Source organism: Falco naumanni, chromosome 3, assembly GCF_017639655.2.
Source record: "Falco naumanni isolate bFalNau1 chromosome 3, bFalNau1.pat, whole genome shotgun sequence".
NCBI lineage: Eukaryota > Metazoa > Chordata > Aves > Falconiformes > Falconidae > Falco > Falco naumanni.
Genome location: NC_054056.1, coordinates 55,576,794 through 55,597,678, shown reverse-complemented (window position 1 = coordinate 55,597,678; position 20,885 = coordinate 55,576,794). Strand labels below are relative to the sequence as shown.

General features: G+C 38.4%; 1 protein-coding gene across 1 annotated transcript in view; it reads right to left on the bottom strand.

Moving 5' to 3' along the window:
- Positions 1-6,198: 6,198 nt before the first annotated feature.
- CD226 (CD226 molecule) overlaps positions 6,199-20,885 on the bottom strand; it is a 31,606-nt gene continuing 16,919 nt past the window's right edge. The window contains 3 exon segments of the mRNA XM_040585860.1: positions 6,199-6,325; positions 8,495-8,603; positions 16,952-17,253. Coding sequence (XP_040441794.1) covers positions 6,199-6,325; positions 8,495-8,603; positions 16,952-17,253 — 538 coding nt within the window.

The window sequence follows — 20,885 nt, the reverse complement described above, 5'->3', positions numbered from 1 at the left end:
TGCAGCCAGATATTGCTAAAGATAGGATTTAGAATATTTCAGAGCTGATCAAATTTGGTGTAATAAAAGCAACATCTGCATTTATGATGCATAAAAATACATACATAGGTGCTCAGACTTTATGCTTCTAATTACAGAATAATCTGACAGAGTTCTGTGGGAAAGTTCCTCTATTGTTATTGGGTAAATTATGAAAATTTAAAAGAAAATAGTAAGTGTCTGCTTCAGAAAGTTTTATTTCAGAGAAAAAAATGGTATTAACAGATAATATTTTTAATGCGTATAAATATTCCTGACATACATTTCTTTCTTCAGCTACACATGTAGACATCAACACAAATGGAGAAATATGTTGGAAAAAAAGAAAAAAGGAAAAAGGAAAGATATTGTGTATTTGTTTGGCTGTATCTTAATATCATAAGCTATTGATCAATTATATCATGTTATAAAACTTACTGGTTAATAATACAAATTAATTTTTTAGTGTACCAATCTAATTAAGTAAACTTTTAAGAAAGGTGTTAAATATCCTTTAGAATCACTGAGACTTTTTTCCTGAAACTACAAAATTCTCTTTTTAAGTAAACATATCATTAGAACAAATAGGTCAGCCATGGATAGTAATTCATATTAATTATTTTATCTAATTATACTGGCTAACAGTGCGGGTAGTGTGGAAGTAATAAACATATTATTCTTTTGAAACATGCCTTAGATAACTTTGCACATTTCCTTTTGTATTTCTAGCTTAAACATTGTTTTATGTAGGGATACAAGACTATATAACACAGTAAGGTAAAACAACAGCTTTATAAATCAAGCCTAATCAGGGCCAAGAACTAGTCAGAGCAGTGGCACAGTCCTGCGGCATGGTGGCAGCTTGCTCCAGTGGTTTCTGAGCTGCCACAGGTGAGGCTATCTTGATGATCCTGAGGCTCTCTTACTCTAAAGGAAGTGTTGGCAAACTCATCACATGTTTGTCCCGTGGTTATCCAGATGCTCATCCTCTTCTCACAACTCTTGCATTTTAAAAAATGCATTTTACTTTTAGAAAAGAAAATAAAAAAGAGTTAGGAACAAAAGCAGAGGAAATGCTAGAGGGGTGCCCTACCAAGCCCTGCAGGCTCTTCTTAGACCTTAAAACATGAGCTGTTTCTGTACAGAACCCCAGCTTCAGGGGGAAGGTTAGAAATGACGGGGGAGGGCGGGGGGGGGGGGTGTCTGATGCAGACTTGGGGAGAACTGGGTCAGAGTCTTGCACTTCCTGGCTGATGTGGCAGGTAGGATGCTAGATAAAACGACTGTGATAGCAGAAACAGCCACCATTTCACATGACAGTGAAAAGCCTGGTCCAGCTTAGTGTTTTGAAGACCACTGTGGGTCTCTAGCCTCAGGGTGGAATCTTTTGCGCTGGATGTCAAAGGGTCAGTGGCCACCCTGAGTCCACAAGTACCCTAACACCACATCCCAGCAAGGCATGGCAATAGAGGCATGTCTTGTGCTCTAGCCCAAAAGCATTCCCCAGGAATGTGTGAATGTTGGAAATGTCTTTTGAGTTGCCTTAATACACCTTAAGTAATACAGCCTAGGAGCCTGATACATAGTTTCTACTCCTGGGGTCCACAGTCTAAAAGAGCATTTTAGCACCTATCTTGTAGACAGACAGGACTGGTTTTGGAACTAGTGTGAGACTTACAAAGCCATTTTAGGGGTTTAACTCCAACTGGGCTTTTAAAGCCAGCCTTTAAAGGAAATACGTCTTTCACTTATGCTGGGGAGTACTCATTAGGGTAGAGTTTCAACTACTGTAAATAAATACCATTGATTTGAACTTTCACATAGCTCAAGAACATAGAGGTTTAGAGGAGCATGATGCAGGTAAGATTTTAAAATAAATTTAAAAGTATCAGCTCTGATTCCCAGATGTCTTTATGATTACAAAAAAATCACCATCAACCCTCAAAAGAAAAAAGGAACAAAATAGAAATTAATCTGATAGTGAGGTGAGTCCTCTGGAATCTTTTCTTTTTCTAAAGTAAGGTTTCTTATTTGGATCTCTTAGGAGTAAGCTAGCATCCACCTGTCATCAAATTAACAAATGCTGGTAGCACCTACACTTTAACTATTCTGCCTGCTCTGTTTACTTGGTCCTCTCCTCCTGTCCCATATTCCTTGGGTAAGACCTGAACCAGAAGTAGGAGGTTAAGTTGCACAGCACTGTTATAACAAAATATTTCTGACTGTTCTTTAAAAATATTTAGGTGCCTAATAGAAAAGGTGCCTAGGAATTTAGGGCAGGTGGAGGTCAGAAAGAGGGTTAGCTGCTGAACTACCCTCCCTAACGTGGAGGTTTGAAGGAGTCCAGCTTGCGTTCCTTGGTGCGGCCAGCCCTTAGAGCAGGCTGTTTCCTTACAGTAACATTTTACCACAAGATGCACAGCCAAGGGAGAGCAGAAGACAAGCAGAATGAGCAGTTTCATCAATGTCTTATATAGTCAGAAAAGCTCATTGAGGTAAAGGAACTTATTTGAGATGAATAAAGAAAAGATGCTACTGTTCTAACTTTCACTTTCTTTTGTAGACTGTGAGTTTCATATTTGCCCCATTGATCCAAACTCTAGTGACTGTCTTTCCTAAATTTAAAAGTCCCAGCAAAGACTGATTACATTTTTTTTTTCTGATTTCTTTTTCAAGAGATATGTGAGTTTACACCCTTTAAAGACTTAGTAGTACTATTAATCATGGAATTTTCCTTTGAACATGGGACTTCAACCTCCTTTTCACCTAGCATAAAAGATGAATTTTATTATTAAGGAAAAGAAATCTGTTTTTACTTTTCTTAAAATCTCACAGATTCATTTTCCAGTTACACAGAAGGTAGTTACCCAGTGATTCAAAATTCAGTTTTTTAATTATAATGAGCTTTATTATGTTTATTTCTTTTCAGCAAAGTTTCTAAGGCCTTAAAATGACCAAAAAAAAGAAAAAAAGAATTATCTTACAGTTTAGATAGTATGCTTGGCTGGTTGCTATCCATAGTTGTGTTACGTTACTTTTTTTTCCCTCACTTTTTAGGCAAGTGATACAGCATGAAATAGCACATTAATTGTTCCACACAAAATTTTCAAATTACGGGTGATGAAGTTTACTCAAAAGGAACTAAAAGTTTCCAAAAGAAGAAAACAAATCTATGAAAAATACTGATAAAGAACAGCAATAAACAATAGTTGGTACTATTTTACACTGGCAAGTCCATTTACGTAATCCAAACTGTCACAGCAAACAGGCTCTTACTGAGTCCCATCATGCCAGACTCATAAAGTATTTAAAGAGTTTTAATACTACATTTCAAATTACACTTTTGGAAGTTTGTCTTGTGTGTATCTTACTAGTTTTTAAGCCTATGAAAATATTGGTAAGTTTGGGGCTGTTTTCATTTGTATCAGTCTCATGTTCAGCTGCTGTTCACTGATATTACTATGGTACAAAAACAAAGCTGTTGTTTTGGGTTTGTTTTTTGAAAAAAAAATATATTGTTCTTATTATGCTATGTGTGATGTGATTTTCCCTGTGGACTATCCTGGTAGAAGTAATATGTCTATGGAATTTGAATTAAAACAGATTAAATACCTGCAAAGATGTGCATTACAGATTTTTTATTCTTCCACAAATAAATAAGCAATTATTTTGAAAAGACAAGCTAAAAGTACCAAGGGAGGCAAGAAATAAGGGCGTTACCAGAAATAATCAAAACAATCTGGTATTCTGGGTACTTAACCTCGACCTCTCCCCATTTTTTACCCTCAGTAGGGATGAATTTTGAGTGTCTCTGCAAGCAGTGAAACAATACCATCTTCTCAGCTTATGTATATTTCTGTATCAGTGTTCCAATTACGAACTTCAGCGTAATCAAATTCATTACAATATCCTTTTGGCATTTTAATATAAATGGTATCATCAAATAAATGACCCAGTACTACAGGATTTTATTTATAATACTGCGCACAACTTAGAATTACCTGGTATGACATTTGATAACTCAGGAAATAATCCCATTTATTAATAGGACAGTTCTGTGTACCCTCATAACTTCACACGCAAACATTTATATGTCTGAAAACCTTCAGTAAGAGAAAGGAAAAAAAATATCCCTTGCAATGTGTATGTGTCCTTGTCCAGGAGTATAAAAAGCCAAAATGAGACATTTTCTGATGGTGTATGACATTGTAAACAATTTAATTCTTTAGTGATAACTTGAAGGACACTTTGGTTTAGGATTTTAGATTTTTAGCTGAAGTGTAGGATAACCACGCAATGCTATTATTGCTCAAATAGTTAGAGAAGCCTTGTGTCCACATCATTCTTAGAAGAACTCAGACTCCTATTTTCCTGTGCACATGAAGAAGGCTTGCCATTGGAGAACACTGCGCAAAATGTGCTTTTCACTGTCAGGCTGTTGATGCTCCTTCCTAGCCAGCCAAGTGGGACTGGTAACTGATCTGTAGGCAGACTCCTCCTCAACCCCTTTCAAACAAAACAAAAAAAAACAAAACAAAACAAAAAAAAAAACCACCAAACCAACCCCAAACATACTCAGCAACACTTTTTCTAATGTTTCAAGAGAAAAGGGGAATCAAGCATATGTGGGCCAGGCACACAGTTTGTAGCATGCAGACATACATGATTACAAGTCTTATGAGGAGTGGCTGAGGGAACTGAGGTTGTTCAGTCTGTAGGAGACTCGGGGGGGATCTTACTGCTCTAGGCAGGTGGGGGTCGGTCTCTTCTCCCAGATAACAAGTGACAGGACAAGAGGAAATGGCCTCGAGTTGTGCCAGGGGAGGTTTAGATTGGGTATTAGGGAAAATTTCTTCACTGAAAGGGTTTTTGAAGCATTGGAACAGGCTGCCCAGGGAGGTGGTGGAATCACCAGCCCCGGAGTTGTTCAAAATATGTAGATGCAGTGCTTAGGGACATGGTTTAGTGATGGAATTAGCAGTCCTAGGTTGATGGTTGGACTTCATGATCTCAACGATGTTTTCCAGCCTAAATGATTCTATGACTCTCAGCTGTCATAGTAATGCTGTCATAGTAACACCTTCATCTACTGGGATTTTGTCCTCAGTAATACAGCAGATTTGTAAAAGGCCAAAAGATGTGTAGATCCTAATTCTCAGGTCTGCCTTCTAGTTCCGTTTGTTGAAGGATTTTATTTTTTGTCTATTTGTTCAATTTCTGTGTGGTTTCTTCTGTAGGTTTCAGCAGAATATATACATATGCACACATACAACTCCATATGTATGTGTAATATGTTGTAAATGTTCTCAATCAGGCTTTTTCTGCTTTGCATCATTTATTCATGTATCTCTCATGTTCTCTTTTTTTTTTTTTTTTTTTTTTTTTTGGTGCAATGAAACCTTATAATAAATTATTATTAAATATAACCTGACAGTGACAGTCTTCATGGTTTTTTTTCTCCTGTACATGGGGGGAAAGGTCGGGGGGGGAAAGGGAGGGAGGAGAGCAAGGGCTACACGTCTATTCCATCCCCAAATAGGTAATACTGAACTAGCTGTAGTAAGTGGCAAGAAGCCTGTAAAATCACACAGCTGTCAGATAGCAAGCTTCTGTTCATACTTTTAAATCTAGGTTGAAGGATCCTTGATATATTTGCTTTTGTCTGCTGAATAGTACTGTTTGCCCAGCAGCAAAATAACACCACCTGTGTGGGAAGCCTTGGGAATTTATTATTCTATAGACCTTTCAATTTGAGATGCAAAAATCATGGAATTACACAACATTGAGCACATTTTCTTTCTCAACCTCTCACTTAGGCTTCTTAGACACACAGATTTCTCAGACCAAATTAACTTTGTGTGAACATATGCAGTTCTATTCCACGTATCAGAGCTGTTCTAAAATTCTTACTTAAGAGTACATCTACTGCGTAAAAAATTTAAATTGCAGAAGTACAAATAATCTTTAACTCTACATATGAATCAAAGAATATGTTAATGCTGCAGGCTGCAATCCAACATAGACACACCTGATATAACCTGGCCCAGGCTAGGTGTCCAGCCAAAGCAGCCCAGGCAGTGTTCTGCATAGCCAGTTTGACCTTCTACATCTCACTGGTGCAAAGAGAATAAAGTCAAATACAAGGCCTGTGTTTTCATTACTTCATTCTTAAGAAGACATCTAATGATTTTTTCTTGGGTTTGTGTGAGATTTCTGCAGTTGTCGTAAATCTCCTCTCTGCCAGAGTAATGATTCCTCTCTTCTTCCATGTTCCATGAAAACTGGATCTTCTATAACAGTTATCAGGCTAGAAGAACATTAGAGAAAAAAAAAAAAAAAAAATTGAAAGACTTTTCTTAAAAAGGCTACAACTTTGAAAAGGAAATAAAATGGCAAATTTTCCTAATATGCTGGTTTATTACAAGGAGCTATTCAACCATCAATTAAAATATTTTTTGTCTTCCTGTTTTCTACATATACATTTCAGGTTCACCTCATATGAAAAAAGAAGTTCTACTTTGAATATATTTCCCAGGTGTCCCACATCAGCTGCCTGGTAAAGCACCAGTGGAATGCCCCTTCCCCTCACATACATCAGACACTGAAGTAGTATCTCCTATGTCAGTGGAAACAAGAATTACTCTGAAGTTATTGACCAGGCTAAGAATTAGTCATGTCATTAAGACAACTTAATGTGATGGTGCCTTGGTTAACTGGCATGGGAGGAACGGTGGTTTCTGAAACAAATAGCTAGTCCCTAGCCTATGGTCACCCTCAGAAGAGCTTCACTCTGATACAAACAGGGACCCAACAATCAGAATGAGAGAAATAGAAATGGCAGGAGGTCAAAGACCTTTATAAGGACATACTGACAGTGGAGCTCATCGCTGGATAATACAGAAGTGCCACCTGAGAGGAGACAGGTGTGAAGCCATTCTCACACCCACAGTGAGAATGGAGCCATTTCCCTAAGCACAGCATAACATACCCAACTTAGGGTATGAAGAGGCAAGGTAGCAACAGTGATGTTGGTTCCTATCTTTCCACCTCTAAACTTTAGGCCTTGAATAGCATTATTAAGGGGGGAAAAAGGCTCAGAGCTCCAAACACTGATTGTTACAATCCAAAAAGAACAGAGAATCACTGAAAAAGCTGTCCCAATGAATTAGTGAAGCTGAACTAGAAGAAATAAAGGCAAAGGGTATCACAGGATACAATTTTTTGTCTCAGTTTTACAAGTAGTCACTTGAGGAAAAAAGGTATGAATAATACACAAATAATACAAACGCTACCAAACCAAAAGAGAGCTAATTTGTTAATAACATGGACACAGCTGAGCCTCTAAATGTAGCTGTAAAACATTAATGAATCTTCATCAAAAAAATAGTGACTAGGGATAATCATACTTTAAAATACTCAATTTTTTTTGTCTTTATAGTTTAAGATTAGACTATAATATTCAAGTGATATACAAAGAGCAGATACAGAAGAGAAAGATCTTAAGAAATACACAATGCAAAATACGAGTGCTCCAACTGTCCAGCTGCTCTTACTGGCATCTGAGTAGAGTACAAAGGTTTTGATAAGGCCTCTGTGAACCTCTGCATCTCCCTTCAGATGACACACATTAAGTCAGAATCATATTGCAGGGAACAGCATCATACATGATAGTATAGTCCAAAATACCTAATTCCAGCATACAAGACATATTGCTGGTATTGCTTATTTTCCCCCTGAAACCAATAAATACAGTAAAAATCCAAGTAGTCTTTCCTCTGACTTGCAAACTAACAGGCGTGAGATTAGCAGTGTTTTGTAAAAGCCTGGACACAGGTAAAAAGGCCCTTTGATTCACAGAAAAATACAACAATATATTGCCAACAAGTTCCAGCCGCCTCATATATTGTGGTAGGGGAAGAAATATTTTTTCTGCTCACTATTTCTGTTCATTGGAAGCAGATATTCTGGATCAGACAATTAGTGTATATTTGGCAAGTAACTTATATTTGGCAGTAAACTTAGATAACGGTTTAACCTATTATTTTGGATCCAGCTGTGAGCAAATTTGGAACATAAAGTCAGAAGACAAATAATGCTAGAAGATATAGAAAAGTTCAGGGTGTCACCCTTCCTTCTCTATGTGTGTAACAGGAACAACCTATGCCTAGGTTTATGTTATTCCTGACAAATTACTCTCGGCCTGAAGTTTCAGCTAATACCACTGTAAGCATTTAGCTGACTAAGGAACTTGAATAAGCCATTTTTTCTCTTATTGTGAAAAAAGTGGGGGGAAAGAAAATGTCACTTTTTCATAGGCTGTAGAATCAGGTTTTTCAAGTTTAAAATTTTGGCAAGCAAATTTAATTTCCACAACTACTTGCATTTTAATTGTTTTTGAGGAGGATAGTAGGATAAGCTGTTAAAACCTTTGTACTCACTTGCTTCAGTATATTAAGCAAGTTGGTTTGTTACTCACTTTTTGCAATAAGCAGTGGTGATGCAGGTCAGTGGAAAGACTATCAGTAAGACATCAGCAGAAATTCCTCCAGCTATGTAGATAAAAAACCATTTGTGATCCCAAGTTGCTAAAATACAATTGTAATAAATATGATTAGTATTTTTCTAAAAACCAGCATGAACTTTTTGTGACAAAGTTGAAAACCAATGATTATTTAGAGACATTATTCACTGACAGCTCATGCTCGGTATTCAACCCTCACAACCACGTCTTCTTTGCTTAGCTCTTATGAAAGTTGTGACTGAGATGACCAAAGGTGAGTGAACACAGCACAGTGGTATGAAGAAAAAAGTGGTGCCTTGTATAATCTTTTTCTGTCTCCTTCCTTCCTCTGGTGAGAAAGCAGTCAATAGATAAGTGACTTGATATATGGATAATAAAAGCACTCAGACTACTTAACTTGGCAGTGTAAAGTTTTTTTCCATAAGAGATACCTAAAAATCATTCAATACTTCCATGAGCAACAGGATATTTTTCAGAGTACCGGGAAGGTACTTCAGTCCTCAAGAGGTTTTCTATTCAGTGCTGCACACAGTTATTTTCTTCTCTAATTCTAAAATAAATCTGTTCACTTTTTAACAAAATATTTCCACAACAATTTCTCCCATTGTGATCGCTTGTTTGTAATAACCTAGTACTACTGTACATGCTTTGAAGGTGGATGACAGGAAACCCACCTTATTTGTTGTAGCCTAAGCAAAAATCCTCTCTTTGAGAATTACAACCAAGGCAGGAAAAATTATATTTTAGTAACTTTGCTTATAATGCATTGACTTCTTCAGTATGGAGTCATATTTAATTGAAGCTAAGGAGTAACATGTAATAACTAAAGGGTAGAGACTGGCAAGACAGTGTCTTCAAAGTATACGTCAAAATATTCTTACGGTTTTCTCAAGTTTGCAGAAAGTTAATGTTATATTCTCATTTTTGAGGGGAAAAAAGCTAGAGAAAGAAGAGAGGTAATAAAGTCACATAGAGAACCCACAACACAAGTCCTCAGTACAGTTATCATGCATTTAAAACACATAAATTTTTCTCTTGTCACAATTCTGAACTTGTTTAGTGCTCGCATTAAAAAAAAAAAAAAAAAGTGCATGCAACCACAGAACAAGTCAGCTTTTTGCAGCCCTCCACAGTGCCCTGCTTGCTGCTTCTCTGTTGCACCTTTTTCAGTAGTGCTCTGGAGACTTGAGACCAATAGTACAAAAAGCAAGCAAACACAAATAATAGGTAATAAATGTTTCTGTACATAATGTATTTGTGGCTAGCAATATCAGCTACTACAGAAAACATCATAGCCAGGTGATCTTATCAACTTCTAGTGGTCTCGAATGACCCTATGTGTCAGTAACATTTCGATGAGGCAAGCACTGGGTGTGACACTGACCGGTTACCTACCAAAGAAGAAATATTTCCTGCATGTTCTTCAGTTTCTCAACATGAAGGAGTAAAACCATACAAAAGGTACAGAAAAGTGAGGATGCCCTGGGATGGAAAAGAGTAATGCCTCTTGTATTATTTACTACAAGAGATGGTGGTCGTATCTTATGGCCATAAAGATGTTTCTTGTGTTTCACATAAGCACTAGCAATTCACTAGTAAACAGGGACTTGACAGCTGTCTTTAGGTTAGCCCATCTTTAATCTTCTGCTCACTGCACAGAGAAGGATAGCATCTGAAGATGAAACCACAGCTGCCACACAGAGCTTTCATTCTGAGTAGATAAGAAATTTACATGCTCAGTTCATAGGCAAAGGAAAACAATCAGTACCACGAAGGACAGTAATCCCAGCTACCCCGCTGCCAGGCCATCACCAGATGGCTTTTTTTCTCCTGGATCAAAAAGGTTCACAGCTTCTTATCTTGCTCTCCTGAATACCAGATGAGACTTGCTCAGGCACACCTCTTTAGTATTAATGTGCTCGTGAGAAAGGTTAACAAAAAATACTCATTAAAAAAAGAATCTTCTGATTGAATCCCAATCTTATTTTATTGGAAAGAAAAAAGAAAGTTCAGAAGTTTATGCTGCTGAAAGTGTGTAACATAATAGAGAAGGCTCCCTGATAACAAAAACTGATGCCTTTTGCATTACAACTGCATATGAAATCACTCTGCTTCCAGCATGTTTTAAATTGCTGTGTACTTAAAATGGCAGAGTGGTGCTTACAGCTATGTCCAGATTCAGGAGAAATTATGATGTCTTTTTTTCCAAGTATCTAGCTACATACCACAGAAATAATTACCTGTGCCAGTAACTACTCACAGAAATAAGGAGAAAACATCCTCTAAGCAACAACGAAAAAAAAATTTCAAGAATCTCGTATTTAACTATCATCATGGTGATGGGTGCATCTGGACAGAATTCCAGAATTCAGCAGCGTCCCCACCCTTCAGTCTAAACACTCCAGACCTCATTTTTCTTTTCCTGAAGATTCACCTTCAGTTTTATCAGGTCAAGATAATCATCTATGAGTTAATGAGTTTGAAGGCTGAGATTATCAGCTGTCAGTTAAATTTGGATGACAAAAATAATTGTATTTCTTTTTTAGAACTGACAACAACTCAAAGCCCTTTTGCCTTTTCTCATTTGAAGTGAGCAATGCCATCCTGAGGCATTTGTTTCCTTTAACTATACAAAACTTTTTATAATTACTGACTTTAACGTAACATTCAAGATTTTGCAGAAACATGTCAGAGGCTTGTCATGTGCCTCCTTTAGTTCTTGTATTCTCATAAAAGGCAATATGCTAATGGGAGGCTATTAAGTGTATTTTCAGCATCAGTACAATTTCTGATTGTTAAGTATTAGGCAATGTGTTCCTACCTTCCCCACCTTCATAACCTTGGCTTTTTCTCTGCAAGATTGTGATTTTTTTTTGCAGAAAGGTTTCCAACCTTCAGTGCACTGACTTTGGTTTTGAGGTGGAAGCACTGATGGACCAGACAGTTGTTTGTTTTAACAAGAGATCTGAACTGCATTTTAAAGATTTTCATGCAGTTTGTCACATGCCTTGCTAGACTGGCACGTATAGTATGCTAACTAGACATCACTGAAATAGTTTTGCCTACAACTGAAAGGCAAAAATCCAGCATGAATGCATCCATGCCCAGAGAAAGGTGATTTGTTGAGTAGAGACCCACAAACATGGTCTGATATCTTGTGTTCATACTGGATGAATTCATGAAGGAAGAAGGAAGATACAATTTCACTCCAACCCTGCTTCTTCTCACCCCCTACCACAATGTTTTCTTCTGTTTTCAATGGCACAGAAGTATTGCTGTCTCCTCCCAGCTCAGGACTGTATAACCCTCAATGACTGGACAAGTAGTGCCCTGCTTTTCATCTGGGTACCATGAAGATCTTACTGGGGGCTACTGAAAGACTTAAAGGCACAAGCAGCATGGGTTCACAAAGGGAAAGTCCTGTCTAACTTCATATCCTTCTACGATAAAATCACCTGCCTAGTGGATTACAGAGGAATGAAGGCAGTAGGTTGATTGACATTGATAACATGCAGCTGTGGCCTTGCTTCAGCTGCAGTGGGTTGGTTGACATGGATGATGTGCAGCTGTAGCTCGTTCCTGCTGACTGGTTAAATAGCCCTGAGGAGTCTGGGAGGAGGTTGGATGGAGGAGGAGCTTGAAGAAGGAAGAACCTGGATGTAGCAGAGAAGGAGCAGTGTGGTCTGGCCTCTGGAAGAAGGAGAAGCAGCACAGCCAGTAGGATCTGACTGCTGGTAGAAGCCTTGTTGCAGCTTGTTTGTGCTGTGACAGTGGATGAAGGGAATGAATGCTGGATTCTGTACTTGGGATGGAGTAATGCTGGGCACAAGTACAAACTGGGAAAGGAGTGGCTGGAGAGCAGCCCTGCAGACAAGGATGGGGATGCTGGTCAGCAGAGGGCTCAATAGGCCCCGGCAGTGCCCTGGCAGCCGAGGGGGCAACCCGCACCCTGGGGGCATCACACACAGCAGAGCCAGCCGGGCACAGGAGGGGATCATCGCCCTGTGCTCAGCGCTGGTGCGGCCTCACCTGCAGTACTGCCTGCAGTTCTGGGCCCGCAGCTGGAGGACATTACAGTCCTTGAATGCACCCAGAGGAGGGCAACAAAGCTGGTGAAAGGCCTAGTACAAATCACAATGTAATTCTGACCCCTAAGTATATATTTAAATACAACCACCAACTTGGTTTTTTTTTCAATTCTAGTGAGAGCAAACAGCAGCACAAAATGTTTCTATTTGACCTTGTGTAAGAGACCTTGCTATCTCGCTTTCTGTTAAGGCAAGAAAAAACTTAATGTATCTTTCTAAAAATGGTTAGGTCTTCAGGATGGGCTAACAATTTATTTTTCAACCCTACTAACTAAGTTCTTTCATATGACATCTCCCCTTTTTTCCCAATCCAAAACAATTCATGGATTTTAATTCTGCTTCCTTCCTTCAGAAACAGAAATCTAATAAAAGGAAAAAGCATGGTAAGTAAAAATCTGAAATTAGTTCAGATGTGGAATCTGGTGACATGACCAATCTCCATATTAGGAGAATTTTTAGAAGCAATATGGTGAAGAACACGTTGGAAATTAATCAAGTTTCTTGAACACATTATATTACTATGTAATATTCAGCCACCTTTTTCTGTATTTTCCAACAAAGGCTACATTACTTTACATACACATGTTGCTTTGTGTTCCAGGTTTTGAGGACATAAAAGATTTGCAGAACTCCCACTTCAGATGGAAATTCTTGTTACTAAAAAGCAACAATCACAATATTTTGTGGGATAGAATGGACATTGTGATAATGAGTAATCTCATGGTTTTATTTTCATTAATGTTTGAAAGTGCCAAATGCAGCCTGCTCTTTTACTGATACAACTGCAAGAATAACACAGGCTTTCCCCACACTTGAATACCCATTCCCTCCTCTCTCCCTTTTTTCTTCATAGGAATTCCATGCTGGTTTTCCTTGTAAATTTACATTCAACTGCTTCTTTCAGCAGTTTTGGAGCTATTACCAGTTCTGCAAATAATACTGTGCTTTATTTCTACCTCCTTTCACTCAAGATTCCTCCTTTTCAAAAATTTGTGGGGTCCTCTTACCAACAGTTTCTCAAAAAAAAAAAAGTAAAACAACAAAAGCCCAAACCCACAAAGATTCTTATCTTTCCTCTTACTCTCCCTGAATCTAAACAGTGTTTTCCTTATTACTGTTTACAATGCAGCTATCCTCCCAGCTCCTAGACTCAGTATTTCAAAACATCTCTGAAACTGGGCAAGGTGAGAAGATTTGCAGTAACCATGCAGAATCACGCCAACAGGCTAAAAACGTTGGAGGAGTTTGGTAGCAAATCCAAGCTACAGTGTGGCATCGCTGTAATGCTAAGCCAAAGAAAATGATGTGACTGAACTGACAGAACAAACAAAAAAGAAGAGCAAGAGCACAGCAAGTTTCTGTCACCACTTGGTTTTTGAGCCACAGCTGTTGCATCAAGCACAGTAAGTCACTCGTAAGTTTGTGAGAGACCTTCCTGGCTATGGCACAGGGTGCAGTGGGAGCTGATGCATGGCCTGGTGCATCTTTCCCCTTAGTGATTCTCCATATCTGACTGGAAATATTGCATGTTATGAAACAGTTCCAAACATCAGAGAAAAAATTGGAAACCCTTGACACTTTGCTTCCTTTGGTATTAATGAAAAATAAATCAAATTTGCTTCATAACACGGAGTGAGGAATTAAAAGTGAGCTAATGGGGTGTTTTCTGAATCATACTGCACTTCAGCTTCTTCGATGGTTTTATACCTTTTCCTCCTCCAATAAACAAGTATAACTATACTGGCATTGTTAGAACAAAAAACTGTAAATAGTATTTGTTTCAAGAGCAAAAGAAGCATGGAAATTAAAATTTTTTGGAGAAAAGACAGTTTGTATAGGTAGGACTGGTAATTCTTAAAGTTGTATTTTTTGCAACTCACTTGGAGTAAACAGAAAACATTTTTTTGCTCTACAATTTGGATACACGTGATTATATGAATATAGTCAACATTTTAAAATTTGAATGTATAAAATTGTCAGAAGTAAGAGAAATCTGGTCCTGGTATCTCTTCTCACGTTCTGCTCAATTTGATGGACTTTTGTGGCAAGTATTCAGAGCAAAGCAGATCAGCACTTTTTTCCCTGAGCACATTTGCCAATTCTTAATTAACCATATAACAGTTTAAGCATACTCTGATGTTTTTATACCCCATGCTACAGCTCTTAGTACTGTCAAAGGGATGTCTACTAACACTCATATATTACCAGGTGTCACATTAAGAAGGGGGGGTTCTTTGAACCCTTTATATTTGACCAGCCTGTCAGTTTCCCAAGAAAGAGGAGACCCCCGTGTCTGACCAGCCTGTCCGCTACCTGCGTTTTGACAGCCCACTGTGTCGGAGGGCGATTCCACTGACCGATCCAGGGACCCCCGCTGACAGCGTCACTGAGTCACATCCCTTATCACAACTACTCAAATCTCCTGAGACTTATATAAAAGGAACATCAGCTGAACACTTTTATTATACAAAATACAGGTTTGCGACAGAGTAAGGTTCAAAGATTGCCAGTGGTAATACACTGATTGCAAAGCAAGCTTACAATACACTTAGTAACAGCTAGCGTGGATTAGTCATAGAATAAAGTTCTCACCCAACAGGCGTCCCTGTGGGGGAGCAGGCAGGTTCAGCCCCTCCACTGATCCCAGGAGTTACGATGGAGTCTCCCCTAACTTCTCCCCTCAGTTGTCCACTTTTTATGCTTTATAGTACACTGCATATTCATTTATCATACACGGGAGAGGTTACCAGTTTCTGGCTTCCAATGTAAATTAGCACACATCCTTAGACAGCACTGCTGAAGTTTTTCACTAGCTACACATGCTCCCCAACCGGGGGGGCGGGGGGGTTGCCCTCTTTCGGGGGGGCTATTTGAGTTGGGGGTTGTGATCTCCCACTGCCACAATTATCTTTGTCCTACTTTCAACTAAGTTTCTGTGCATGTATGGGGGTCGTGACACCTTATCAGCTTGTCAGCCAGAACTTAGAGCTTTAGAGGGTGGGTCAGCTTGACCTAACCTTGTGACACTAAATCAATGTGTGGTATTTCAGGAGTTTAGACAATTTCCCCTCTTTAGATTTAATTCACCAGAACACATCCATTTTCTTTAAATTTAGATGGAGCTTAAGTGACTCTAGTCATACCTATTTTTGTTAGTGATTGGCATCAAATATCTGGTGAGGTGTAGTAGTACCTTGGAGGCAGGTAACTTTGGGATGGAGTTGTGCATCAGTATTGCAGTGAGATGATTTCATCTGAGGAGGGTCACTTTGCTACAATGGTTGGCTCAGCAGTGGACATCTCATATATTCTTTATCTGACAACTGCTATGCAGCTTATCAGCCCACCAGGTCCCCATTCCTGCAGGGAGCTCTACAGAGCCTGGCTGTGGGGTCTCCACTCCGCTCCACCCTCTGTTACTCCTACCAGCAGGTGCTGAGATGGAAGGGAGTGTTGCTTAGGGAGCCATGGTAAAGTACATTCCGTGCATGTCAATCATTCTGAAAGCCATAGTTGTATTTCATCCTAAAAAGCTTTCTGGAATACTACACTTCTATCAGGTCCCAGTTTTCTCTAATTCCCCCCACTCCACCAAGTAATTTCCCACACCAGGAACAAAAGCAGTACAACAGAAGCTGGACTGAATGCTGCGACAAAAGGACAAGGGTGGTATGAGAACCATCTCTTCAAAATACATTCTATAGAGAAGAACCAAAACTGAGTCTTTTCTTTTTTTCAATCATAACAGGAAATAGAAGTAAAGGTGGGATTCAGCTCACAACTTGAGAAATGTGGTACCTAAGCTGCCATTCTAATCAAACTGCGATGATAATCACAGCACAACCTAGGCAGCCCCTCAGCTCCCCATAAAAAAAACTCCTTACATAAATAAGGTAGAGGCCAGCTTACAAATTTTTACATTTTCAGCTCTTGGCCTTCATTGAAGGCTAGCTCTCGCCCTCAGGACCCTGCAGTGCACTGTGCTAATGGGAAATTCCCCTCCTGCCCACCTCTACCTGCAAACTTGGGACCTCTCCCCTCTTTCAAAGGGTCTGCTTCCTAACATCAAACCAGTTTCTCACAAACAGGTCTAAAGTCTTATAACAAGATCAGACCAGTTTAAAACCAGCTTCTTTTTGTGGAAACAAGATTATTTGTTAACTTTGATATCTTTTACATGCTGCTAATCCGAATGTGGTGTTCAAATAAATCTTCACATGTTACTGAAGAGTTATTTCATATGGTAACAGTGCTAATGTCTCAGAAGCTCTTACTGTGAAAATGTCTACAACTTTCTCTTTTACTTATTAGCCACAGTAAAAACTCATCACATAGGTTTTGCTTCTTCCAGTAGCTACGCAGTGGTACATTGCAATGTCAGAAGCTGTAACATTTTGAATGACAATCATGGTGTTTGCCTGATCAGAGCAACCCAGCAGTGTATACTCCTTGAAAACTGAACCAAAGCATTGCTTTCCTGAGGAGCTGCACAGAACAATGATATCTACCTGATCTGCTTTAATCCTATCCCATATCACTTGCTGCGCTGAATGTCCAATTTTATAAGGGCAAGTAAAAGCAATGTTTCCTCCAGGCTTGGTAAACACAGGATTGATTACTTTGTGTCTCAAAAGCATTTGTTGAAAAACACAAAGAATAAAAACTTGCTTATAATTAATTCAAGGTAAGTTTAGTATCAATAATTTCTGTATAGCAAATATTAATGAAATTTACTTGCAGCAGAAAGGTATTTGAATCATTTGGAATACTGAAAAATATCATTTATACCTATCTATGACCAGACCATATTTTTGTGCGTGTTTAGACAAAACAATCTTTATGGAACTGTGAGTCTGCAATGACATTGCAAGAAGGCTATTTCTATACATTTTGACTACGTGGTCCTTTTATTAACAGTTTCAGGACATATTCAACAGCATAAATTGTAGGGCCTGTCTAATTAAATTTGTGATAGTCTTGTTCTGCTTTCACACTAATTATAATAAGAAAATGGTTTGATGTGACCCTCAGGACATGCATTAGTAAGTGATCTTAAAAGACATTCCATCTTATGAACTACAATTCTCCCATTCACAGACCTTGCCACTTAAATAAAAAAATTTTTATCCATTCATATTCTCTACTTGGGAAAAACCTGTGTGATAGTCAGGCTGTGGCATGAAAGGAGACTTCCAGGCAAATTTAAGACTTCCAACATGTATAAACCATAGAAAATACTGTATCTTAAATAGTTTTACTGAAATCCCCCAGCTCTGTGTTGTTGGTTTTAGCAATAGAATTCACTGCTTAAAAATTGAGGGTGGGGGGCGGGGGGGAATTATCAGTAGAAAGATTGTCAATGTTTCTGATATTCAGAGGATTCAATAGCTACTTGGTTTCTAAAGTCAGCTTTGTAATGCCTATATCTCATAAATTAGACTAGCACTGTCATTTTTTGGAAGACTTTAATGTTGAAAAAGATTAATGATCAGATTGCTTTTTCTACACTGTAAAAAGCCTAGTATTTAAAGTTCTTCAATTAGTTAATTTTTTTATTAGATGTCTTTAAGTCAAGAAAAAAGTCACTAATATATATTTTTAATGTGTTTGCCTCTATCTATGGCAACAACTGGAAGCAGAGACAGAAAACCAAAATTACATAGCAAAAATTAGTCATTAAATGCACCAAAATTTGTTTATAAAAAAAGGTTTTAAAATGAGGCTGTACCCAGATTCATAGGAGAGGACTGTTGCAGTAGCACTCTAGGTGGAATTGAATATGCCCTTAGACTGAGCTAGATTTAGATTCTCCTTGATATAAAATCTTTATCAAAACTCTAGGGAAAAAAATGCTGGTAAACTTCATTGCTTTGGATAATGGTAGTGCCAGGGTTGTCAAAATCATAGATACTGGAGAAATCATTAGCACAGGGTGGCCTAGCTCACCTCCTAAGCTGGGTGCAATGAGTAGTAGGCTTTCACGTGGGCAAGTATACTACCCTAAATCTAGGAAAAAGTGATTCCATTCATGTTGACAGGATAGAGACTTCACTGTGGAAGTCTGTGATCTCTGAGACTTGTGCAGTCTCTATGAAATGCTAAATGAAAAAGTCTAGTCTCTGATTTTTTATCAATGGAGCACAGCACAGAAAAACTACATTCTCTCTGCCTTTGGAGACCAGAAGTATGATTAAAACATTAAAATGCTGAAAGACAAAAGGAACTGTGTCTAGTGAGTTTGCCTAAAAAAAAAATTAATGAAGAACTTGAAGATCTATGTAGACTGCAATCAAGGAGACAGAAAGTTAATGACAGACAAGGACAGGAAAGAGATAAATTTACTAAACAGAAGGTACAACAAAGTGAAGCTAATTAACTTCTTGGACAGCTTGCCAAAGACAGCTAAATTTCTATTACTGAAGATGGCTGACAAGGCTGGATAATTATTTAAGATACTGTGCTAGTTCCAGCAAGAATTTACTTATGGAAGTCTAAGTGGTATTTGAATTAGACTAAATGACTACTATGGTGGGACTATACACTTGCAAAATATGTCTTGAAATGCAGTCCCTCAAAAGTCACTACACTAGAATGAGTAATTTTTTTCTTCATGTCAGATTCAGATCCACAGTTTCAGATTCAGATCTGCTAGTGAAGAGGGGTAAATGAAAAGGTGATTGAAACCAGTTCTCTCTCGTACGTCATATTCTTAGAGGTCAGATCCTTTCCATCTGTGCCTCTTTTCAGACCAGCAACTGCCTGCTTTACAATAAACCACATATTCGTCCCTGAGAAGTCTTGTCTTCTTCATTGCAGTCTTTGCTGTCTTCTGCTATGAGCAAGCCCAGCTGCTACCCACATTCTCCTTAAGGAGCCTTGAAGTCTCCCCGTTGGCTCCTGGGCCCACCCTTGCTGTCCTATTCATTTCATGCCAATGCTACCCTGAACTCCAGATGTTTCTTCCACCTAAATGTGTTTATTAGGGAAATTATGTGTATGATGATGCTACCTCCCACCTTCCAGATGATTGCTGCATGACCCAAAGGGCAGCCAGCCAGGATGGTATAACAACTAGCCTTCTTCCCTGCAGCTCTGCTGTATATTTGCTAGAAAAAAGTACGTTACACATATGGTGAACTGTGAACAAACAGATATAAAGTTTTCCACCAAAATCATGAAATTCCTTCTGTCTTATAATTTTAGTTAACTTTGTATGTTATATTTGCCAAACACTAGATCCCAGTTTCTGATAATATATAATATTACAACATAGTCTAATATACTCTAATAGGTACAGTTATATACAATTATAAAGCTGAGGTTGCCTTGCAACTTCAGTGGAGAATTTCCAGGTACAAATTTTGATATATTTATTTGATTTGCTGGTATAAAAATAATAAACAATATTTTAGTATTGAGAACTATGTACAAACAGCCACATTAAACTAGAAAGTTTTGAGATTCTTGACCGCTGTTCGTTCTGTCACAACCAATTTCAAACACAGACATCACAACACATTTTATTTTTTTCCTTTGCATGTGTATTTTATCTGACAGTATGATACCTTGTACAACTTGATTATGTAAAGCACAAGCAGTGGAGGCTTAGGCCTACATAGTTCTAATTAAATCTTCCAAGTACACTAAAGTGTTTCAGGCTTTTGTTTTCAGCCATTGTCCCATTTTATTTTCATACTGGCATCAGCATAGTTCTTTCATCCTCCCTCTCCTCTGTTCAACTTTATTTAGCACCTTTCTGAACAGAGTTGCTTTGCTTTCAGCTTGGTACACGTGGGATGAGAACCTCCTGCTCTGAGAAATAATTCTATGGGAAAAAAGCACGCCCACATACTGTCACTCCTGCACATGCACAACTCAAGGTGACAAACCATGTGTGAATATTTCAGAAATGCTAAAAAAAAAATTATCATTGCAAGTAGACTTTCCCTGCCCGCTGCTCATTCCAGCCACTGCCACTGCTGTCTGCTGCCCCTGTCATGGCTATGTCATCTTGCCTCCTGGACAGAAGATTAGAGCAGGTGACAGCACTCACGGTAGGTACATTTGCCTCTGCTTAGTAAAGTGCTCTGTGTGTGATATCCTCCCAGCATCTCTTTTGGCACGATGTTATCTCATCATATTTTGCAGCTATACATATTTCTATTTGCTATTAGATATTTAAAAGAGAAAAAATATAAAAATATAAGCCTTCATATTTTTTAAAAAACATAATCTTTCAATATTCTTCTTGGAAAGTA